The 9,768-nt window shown below is 36.4% G+C and overlaps 2 protein-coding genes across 2 annotated transcripts; one reads left to right on the top strand and one right to left on the bottom strand.

Moving 5' to 3' along the window:
• The first annotated feature begins 3,371 nt into the window (after positions 1–3,371).
• On the top strand, positions 3,372–5,174 carry ARFC1 (ADP-ribosylation factor C1). The gene is made up of 3 exons (XM_089617172.1): positions 3,372–3,579; positions 3,731–3,965; positions 4,815–5,174. Exons 2-3 carry the CDS (start codon positions 3,774–3,776, stop codon positions 5,172–5,174), a joined length of 552 nt encoding a protein of 183 aa, XP_089473298.1. The 5' UTR covers positions 3,372–3,579; positions 3,731–3,773.
• Positions 5,175–5,345: 171 nt separating this feature from the next.
• On the bottom strand, positions 5,346–8,178 carry LOC149393242 (guanine nucleotide-binding protein subunit gamma 2-like). Its single transcript, XM_089617174.1, has 4 exons — positions 7,270–8,178; positions 5,908–5,960; positions 5,756–5,800; positions 5,346–5,606 (listed from the first exon to the last, which is right to left on the bottom strand). The coding sequence occupies exons 1-4, from the start codon at positions 7,405–7,407 to the stop codon at positions 5,522–5,524; spliced, it is 321 nt and encodes a 106-aa protein (XP_089473300.1). The 5' UTR covers positions 7,408–8,178; the 3' UTR covers positions 5,346–5,521.
• Between the last annotated feature and the right edge of the window lie 1,590 nt (positions 8,179–9,768).

Raw genomic sequence — 9,768 nt, 5'->3', positions numbered from 1 at the left:
TTGTCCAAGTTGAGAGAGACTAGTACGGGTGAAATTGTGAGACCCGGGGCGACAAGGTTCGCTACCAACTACTTGGCTCTCAGAAGTCTCCGAGCCAAAAGATCACTTCTCAGGAACCACTCACTGGTGGGAGGATTTGAGGTTGTCGTCCTCTCGAGAAGGGAAATGGGTTGCCGAGAACACTTTACAAACCCGTTTTTGGCAAGGAGTTGACGACGTGTGTGCCATATTCGAGCCATGTACACGTGTTTACGACTAGTGGACTAGGAGGTGCATCGCACCATGGGGTTGTTGTACTTTTTGTTCAATGAGATGTGAAAGCGGTTGGAATCACTTCACGGACGTCACTGGATCGTAGACATCATCGACAACAGGTGGAACAACCAATTAGGCCACCCGTTACATGAAGCAGGTAGCCTCTTTTTTTAAATTTTAATATTATAATTATGTTCCTAACATTATTTTAAATTATGTGGAACTTTTTTCCTTAATCCAAATTTACAGTACAATATGGAAATCCATAAGGATAGTACCCATATGGCCTCGGTGACCAAGGTGTTCGACACTCTACACCTCGACGAAGATTCATCGACGTTGGCAAGTGAGTTGTTGTCATTTCGAGATATGCGAGGTGACTTTGGACAGAAAAGTGCAATGTCTACTAAGGGGACCGTGAACGCAGGTACAATCTTATGAAGATGTTATTCAAGTTCTATTAACTTATTAACTACATTGGTATTCAAGTTCTATGGCAAATCTTATCGCAAACGGCGTCCTCATCTGCCTGTGAGAAGAATTGGAGTACGTTTTCTTTGATCCATACGAATCAAAGAAACTGTTTGGCGCACTCAACGCTCGACAAGCTTGTCTTTGCAAGCTATAACATGAAGTTGAGCTTGAGAGAACGGACGAAATGGAACCTCTCGATCCTCTTGATATCATTGAAAGGGCTTTCAATAGGTCAGGCGCAGATAATGATGGCGACAATGAGCTTTACCATTGGATCGATCCGATCCACATGGATGGTGCTGACAACTTGCCCCGGGCAGAAGGAATAAACATCGAACAAGTTTTGAGTTAAGAGGTCGAAGTTGATACCCGTGATCATGATTCCGGTGATAGTGGTAATGACTCCATTTACTCTCGACTTTATTGTTTCAATACTTATGGTTCGAATGATTGTGTGTGGCAGGGGCAGGTGGTCGTAGAGGCCATCAATATAGAAGTGATGGGTCGTCGGGGGTAGCGGGTCACCACACAAGGGCGGCGAGTTTCAATATGTAGGCGGCAGCGGCGGGGAGCAACCCAGGGCTGGAGGATCTCAATAGGGGGGTGGCGGGTATCAATACCAGGGCGGCGGGGAACAATACAGGGATGTGCCATTCGATCCGATTTTTTTTTTGCTCTGGGAAGTGGAAGGAATCAAGGCGGGAACCAAAAACGTATGAACGATGCGATGTCAATGTCGGGTAGTAATGACGTTGATATGTTGACTTCTGAATTTTAATTATTCTTTATTACGCCCGACGGCTCTGAGACTAGTTATCCACTGCCAACGGCGTCATATGACCCTTACGAGAATCAGTCTTACTCATCCTACCCTTACGTCCCCATCCCCGTCCTCGTCCCCGTCCCCGTCTCCGTCCCCGTAATATCCGTAATCGCACACATGAGTCGTACAATGACAACAGTCAAACCCCTTTCACACATGGGGAGGGCGGATATTGTCCGCACTCGCGGCCCATTAGTCTTAGCCAGGAGTCCTACGATTATCACTTACGTACGTGGATGAACACATTCTAGTTCCATGACGTGGTACCAATATAACATGATGGTGGATGATCAACCAGCCGCAGATCTAGGTCGCGCATATCTCCACCCCCGAGACACTCCACTTATAATTAGTGTATTTTGTCGTATATGTTGTAATAAATTTATACTCCACTTATGGAACTTTTTGTTTAAGAACTCAATTTATGTTTGGTATGAACATTTGACGTTTGAACTATGAAAAGTATGTTATTATTGCAAAATATTTGTTTGAATACTCCTCGGTTTCCTACATTTTTTGTCGGTTTTCTCTACGATAAGCGGTTTCCTACGGTACCAGTTTCCTTTTATTTTTTTTGTTTGAATACTGCTCGATTTCCCCTCCGATAAGCAGTTTACCCCCAAAATTGAAGTCCTGATACGGTAACGATAACGGTAAGGCGATCATTGAGTAGTAGATTAATTTTTTTTGCTCGAATAATAGTAGATTATTGAGTCAGCTGTGCTGTCAGAGTTACCGCTCTATAGTCTATACAAATATATAGGGGAAAAGCGAATTATTCTTATCTGTAATGAAATGACGCTTTTAGATTTGACTTTTAAGTTTAAGCGACAAATTACACAGCTCATAGGACGGTACTAATTAACTGTCACATTTCTTATTTATCCGCCATTTCTTTTTTTGTATACTTTTACATAGGGCGACGCAAAAAAATCAGTAAAATCGTAAACCGGACCGAACCGTTGGTTTTTAGACCATTGGTCCGGTTTTAAACGGTTTAAAATTTCACCTGTCCGATCCGGTCAGGTTTAAACTTTTAAACGGTCCGCTCCAGTCTAAAAAGTCTAAACTGCAGTTTAGACTAGACTGGACCAGTTAGTATTTAAATAAAAAATTAATAAAAAAATATGTGTAAAACAATCCGGTCTAAAAGAAAACCGGACCGATTATTATTTAAGAAAAATATGAATAAAAATAGGCTAAAATAAAACAGTCCAGTTTAAAACGGTTTAACAGTCCAAAACGGTCCGGTCTAAAACACTTTAAACGGTTTAAACCGGACCAGACCGTTTTAACCGGTTCGGTCCGGTCCGATTTTTTTCTTATTTGATCCGGTCAGGTTTAATTTTTTTAAACCGTTTAAATCAGTTCGATTTGATTTTTTGACAGGTTTTAGACCGGATGTGATCGTGCACACCCCTACCTCTACATTTTTAGGTATTTAATTCTGTATCGATTTTTCTAAAAAATAATCTGAACCTGTTTTCAAATAAATAAAATTGGTCGAATTTTTAAAACAAAAAATAAATTTTCGGTACGGGAATAACGAGAGTTTTCAGAGAAAACCGTAGCTATTTTGGACATTTCTAATAAACGACAATGGTCACAATAACGAAAACGACAGTGAAATAAATAATCCGAGTTATAGTTACACATCATCAAGCAGCCATGGTGACTTCCACTCAGCATCCATTACATGTACACGTGTATACAGTCATGGTGGACCCCACAAGGAAACCCAGCTTGATGATGAGCTTCCTCTTCTCTTTCACTTTTCCTTAAATAATAAAACTAAATTAAAATTAAGACAAATTCTCATCTAATATTCCTCTCTCTCTCTCCGACTCTTCTTAATCAAACATCTCTATCTAAAGTCTAAATCCACAACCTCAACAAATTCTTATTTCTCTCAACTCCGAAGCAAAATACCCCTGAAATTAGGGTTTTCCTTTTTTAAGCTCTTAATTCAAGTCGCGAATCGGTTGAGCTTCGCCGATCACAATCCTCTCAATCATCTCAATTTTCAGGTTTGCGTGATTTATCATATCTAATCACTTACGGCTATGTTATTTTTCGTTGGCTGGATCTGAAATCCAAGTTTCAAGTTCATACGATTCGTGAACTTCCGATTTTGAATTTCCTTTTTCGCTGAGCCAATCAATTTCGTTTTTGTTGTAGGATTTTCGCATACTGACCTTATTGTGATTCGGGAATAAATAATATGGGTGCGTTGATGTCGAGAATGTGGTTCATGATGTTCCCGGCGAAAGAGTACAAGATAGTTGTGGTTGGTCTTGACAACGCTGGCAAAACGACGACGTTGTACAAGCTACACTTGGGAGAGGTTGTGACTACTCACCCAACCGTTGGAAGCAACGTCGAAGAGCTTGTCTATAAGAACATCCGATTCGAGGTTCGATGCTTAATTCTTTATATTTTTGTTATTCTTTATTTTGTTAAGAAATCTTTGCTTGACTTCAGTGTTCTGCCTCATTGTTTGGTGACCTAATAGATCAAAAGAATTCAATTAGTGTTGGCACCACGGAACATTGTTCTGATTTGTGATTTGAGGATGGTGTTATTCTTATGAGTTTAGAATGAGTTGAATTCAGTAGATTTAACCTACAGTTTGTATAAGTGTATAACGCATCACGTTGTTGATTTAAAACACCAGTTCTTTGCGAAGTTGTTAACTTGCTTTCATAGCTGATTTGCCGATTGTTTAAATATCTTTTGCCCTGTTATGATCAACGAATGTAGAAACTTTTGCTTCAAGATTCCAATGTTGAACGCCCTCGTCTATGTATCTGAGGTTATTATACTCATCTAAATTCAGTTTTCTCTGGCTGTGTTAGGAAGATAGGTACTGACAATATTATAAAGACAGTTAGATAATTAGTGGGTGGTTATATATAGAAACCCTAGAAGTTACGTTAACCTATAAATTAGAGGGTCTTTGTAGAGAATAGCATCTTCAAAATTGTATGACAGATTAGTTGGAACTTTTTCTTCAAGATCCCTACTGGCAGAGGTCTGACCTCTCGAGTATTTGAATCAATGCAGAGCCTTACTAAACACAGTCGTAGTTTAAGTTGGCTATGATTTCAATGGGATTGCTTTCTCGTTGCATAAGACTATTTTTCTTTTTCTATACTCACTTCAAGTAGTATTTGTTGATGATAATGGTGTGACGATGATGAGATGAATAATTATGTTTTTGCTTCAATTCTTACATCTGCCAATTTTTTGTCCACATTATCAGGTATGGGATCTCGGTGGGCAAGACAGGCTGAGGACATCATGGGCAACATATTACCGAGGCACTCACGCTGTCATTGCCGTCATAGACAGCACAGACAGAGCCAGGATTTCGATCATGAAAGACGAGATCTTCAGGCTTCTGAGCCACGAGGACCTTCAAAGCTCAGTCATATTAGTGTTTGCCAACAAACAGGACCTTAAAGACGCCATGTCACCGGCCGAAATCACCGACAACCTGTCGTTACACAGCATCAAGAATCACGATTGGCACATCCAGGCTTGCTGTGCCCTCACCGGAGACGGTCTCTACGACGGTCTCGGTTGGATCGCCCAAAGAGTGGCTGGGAAAGCCACAAGTTAAAAAAAGAGAGAAAGATGACATTTTTTTTTAATTTTATTTTTATATATATCATGTACTCATGATCTGTGGAGACTGCTTTTGGTTGTAAACATCATCGTGAGTTTGTCATTTCAATTACTATATGAAACATTTCACTCGGAAAAAAGAAAAAGGAAAACTGCCGTTACACTCTTCTCTTTCAAATGCATTTCAATAGTTAATATCAAAGTATCACTGTAAAAACTGACATCTCTGCACAATAAAAAAACCTGAAAAAAGGAATAAAGAGCTTCCGTGAATCTGGATATGGAAGCCTTCTGTGGGAAGAAATCGAAAAATTGCGACTTGGGAAAATTAGTAATGGTGAGTCAGAGGATCCAGCATCTGCAACCGCTCGAATCTTGTGGACCTTCAAACCATCGATCCCAACTCGGATTCACCGGGCCATGAGTTCTGACAAATCAAAGAGAGTTAGATCTCTGAAAACAAATAATATATACATATATATATACATATATACATATATATATATATATATATATATATATATATATATATATATATGGTTTTAAGTTTTCAAATCTTGAAAGGGAGATCATTACGCATGAAGTAGTGGGTCGGGTCTCGTTTCTACATTACAGAGAATCCTGAAATTCACGAAATTCGGAAATTTAGTGTCGACATATCCGATGTGCTACAAAAGCGTTCACATGGATGATCTGAATATTTGATTATTTCGTAATTGTATGCTTACTCGTTGCACACAGTCGTGGATCTGTCCAATCGTTCAAGCTGTTCAAGCTCTTCCTGCGAATTTCAAGGAGTCTCGTCTTAAATGTCAAAGTAAAGGGTTTAAATTTGCAAGTGCTAGTAAAAACAACTAGCAAATGAACACAGAACGGAAGGAACATCATAGAATTTGAATAAACTTAAAAAGAGAAAAATCCAAAATGAAATACTACATGTGTAGTAAGATATAAACAGTCCTCTTGTGTCTATTTTTTTTTCTTCGCATTGAAATAAAATATCTCAAACTTGGTAAACAGTTAAGAGATCTCTAAATTTCTTTAAATAATAATATAAAGAGATAAAGAATGAAAAGAAAAATAATTTACAATGCTAGTGACTCTGTAAATGCAACAATAAAAGAGCTTCTTCTTCATCTTCTTACTAATCCATGGTATATATTACAATAGTGTGGATCAAAAGATTAGAAAGTCAATGTTCATTGCTTCGTAAAGCAAACTCCACCATAGGGTCCATAGGGTGATAGGAAAGAGGTAAAAGTCAACTCATGAACAAATGCTGAAGAGCCAGTTTTTGTGTCGCTATTTCGTAGTTGTTTCTTTCTTTGGAAAAAAAATCCAAAAGATATTTAAAATAATCAGTTCATATAAAATAAAGAAGAAGCTAATTTTGCTGAATATAAAAAGCCCTAGAAGCATTACTTTTCTTTTTCTTGCAGAGTAAAAAACACTCCAAACATTGCACACAAAATCTGGAGGACTGGAATTTTTTTTCCTCTTACACAAAAAAAAAGAAAAAAAGAAAAAGAAAACACAGCTTAACCTTAAAATAGTTTATCGTCGCAGATCGTACATACCTGAAATGCTTTTTCCATCATAACACTTCTAGACAAATTCATCGGAAATACCCAATTATAAGCTCCTTAATTATCGAAAACCAATCTAAAACTGGCAAATTACGTGCAAGTAACAAGTTAATAACTCATAATCATAGACCAAAACTTAGTCGCACCACAAAAGTCCACAAATGAGCCACAAATTAGGACACTAAATACAAACCAAAGCAGACACACAATTGTCATTCATTACAAAGATAAAAACAAACGCAATTCCTCGTCTAGCTTCGTAGAAAATAACTTCAAAGGATTTCCTTATAATTTCTCCATTGCAATCATTTGTATAGGTAAGAAAAAGAAAAAGAGCTAAACGGTTCAAAACACAAATCGATGAACAAATACCATCACAACAGATCAAAATCCAAACGGCATAGCAGCAACAATACAGCCAAACTATTCCTGGGAATCAACGGAACAAAAAACAAGAAAGAAAGATAATCTTTCGTTCAAATTTGTAAATAGAATTTGGCTGACCTCTAAGAATCTGGTTTCTTGCTCAAGGCGTTTGAGCTCAGCTTGTATTCTGTGCTTCCCGCGAGTATCACTGGCTGACATGGACGACTGAGTCCTGTTGATCGTCGGACTCGCTGACTCGGACCCACTTGATTGCATACCTTCTTTTATTTATTTATTTTTTGCGACAAACAGAAACACCCAAAACAAAGGAAAAAGAAAGTCCACTTCTTTCCTTCTCAAGGACCAAAAAAGAGAGCGAATTGAATTGATCAACTCATGAACTCTGCCATTACAATGGAAAACAAGAACCATCCAGAAGGAAACGAGCGATCCTCATGGACCCCTCAGAGCCAGGAAAGAGATCTAAAGAAAATAAAAAGAAGTTGGGTTTATCCGGGTTTCTTAATTTTTTTTTCCAACAAAAACCGAACCTTTTTTGAGTTGGAGAAAAAAATATTTAAAAAGCAATGAAGAAGGCTTTCTTTTTTTTCTCTTTCTTTGTTTGTTGGGGTCTTTCTGTATGTCTGGGTGTTGGATTAAAGTTTTGATTTTTTAATTCTTAATTTTATGTGTTGTTTTCTTATATTTTTTTTTAAATATAATATTTAATTTGTCTTTGTCTTTCATATTAGACCCTATGGCTTTGGGGTTCGGTATTTTTCATGTTCTTTGCAACCCCACGCGATTCTTTTTCTCTATTTCTTTTCACTGTGTGAGAAGGAAAAGTTTGTTGAAGTGACTGTTAATGTGGGTTCAAAGCACGACAGACCAGACAAAGTTTTATTGCTTTTTCATCTCTAAAAAGAGAATTTTCAAAGGCACGAGGAATATATGCAGTAGAGTAACAGGTTAAAGTTTGAACAAGTTGAAGCGGGGCTATTATTATTTTCTTGTTTTTGTTTTTGAAAAACAGTTCAAGAAGATAATTCGATTCGGTTGTTCAAGGTTTAAAATATCGGCGATATATCTGATCGATATCCGAAGTTCGATATAAAAATTAATATAACAGTTAAATATCGATTTTATTCATCAAATACCGATATTTATGAAAAAATGATTATATCAGTCAGAATAAAAAAATTATTCATCAAATATCAATTTTTATGGATCTAAACAAACCTAAAATTTAAACTTGAGTTCTTGGGCCGACGAAAGCCCATTGTTGCTTCTGAAAGTTCATAGAACTACATAGATTTATATGGAGTGAACTATATTTGTTAGCTAAATAACATCAAAGATATTTTATTATTTTTGTTTTTTTGCATTCTCTTGTTTCAAGTTAAAATCAAGTGGTTCAAAATTAAAATAAATGTTTTATATATTCATTCATTAAGTATATTTATATATATATGTTATATATATCTATTTAAAATATAATTGTTATATGTATCATTAAATGATATATACATAATATCTATTTGTTATAGAATTTTTGTCGATATATCCGTCGGTAGTCGGTATATCATCGATATATTATCGGTATCATCGGTAGTCGGTGTTGAAATTGTTATAAGATACCCGTCGATATATTTGTCGATACTCGATATATAAAAAAAAAAAAAACTTCGGTATCGGTATCGATATTTTAATCATAGGTTTGATTCAATAGTATTTAAGAATTAGATAACCCGATTTCAAAAAATGTGCAACTTCTTTTATTCAATTGAATCTAACTTAAGTTGGATCTTAAACCTTCAGTAAAATGTGTTTTTACTCGTACATAGGGGCCGAGTCACCTTCGGCTTAGGAAAGACAAATGTTCCCCATCGACTTTTAGAAATTATATTTTTACTCTAATTTTTTTTAGCATTTTCTATATTTTTACTCAAATTTAGGAGTGTGTACGATCCGTTTAAAATTGTCCTTCAAACTAGACCGAACTGTTGTAAGCGGTTTGAAATTTTTTAGATCGGACCGGACTATTTAAGAAAATAAACCCCAAATCGGACCAAATCGCTTTAGACCGATCCGCTTCGATTTAGACCGTTTTGAGTATTTTTTTATAAAATTTTTGTACAAATTTAATTATAAAATAGAAAAAAGAAAATAAAAAACTTAATATTAACATAAAAATATATAAATTATGTCCAACTCAAATTCGTTTATCAAAATGTCTTAGTATTATTTAAATAAATAAAACACTTTACAAAATTAAGACCGGTTCAGTCTAAACCGCGGTCTAAAATTTTCAATACAGACCGCACCGTTTTTGACCGGTCTTAAAAACCGGACTGGACCGGATTAGATAAAATCGTTTTAAACCGGACGGTGGTACATTTTTTTTTTTTTTTTTTTTTTTTTTTTTTTTTGCATACCCTTACCCAAATTAATATGATTTTTTTAATTTGTCCTTTTGAATTTTTTTCAAAATTTTCCCCCTGAATTGAGTTTCTAGCTTCGTAACTGGTCGTACATATCTTAAGGTTATAGAAAGTCGTCCTTGAAGGTGACCGAAATTTTCACCACGTCTCTTGATTTTGGAGTTGTAGTACTTTTCGACTTTGTGCAGTGAGGCGG

The sequence above is a fragment of the Urtica dioica genome, chromosome 6 (assembly GCF_054948205.1).
Source record: "Urtica dioica subsp. dioica isolate 48M chromosome 6, U.dioica_male_clone48M_v1_H2, whole genome shotgun sequence".
NCBI lineage: Eukaryota > Viridiplantae > Streptophyta > Magnoliopsida > Rosales > Urticaceae > Urtica > Urtica dioica.
This window is presented reverse-complemented; position numbering and strand designations above follow the sequence as displayed.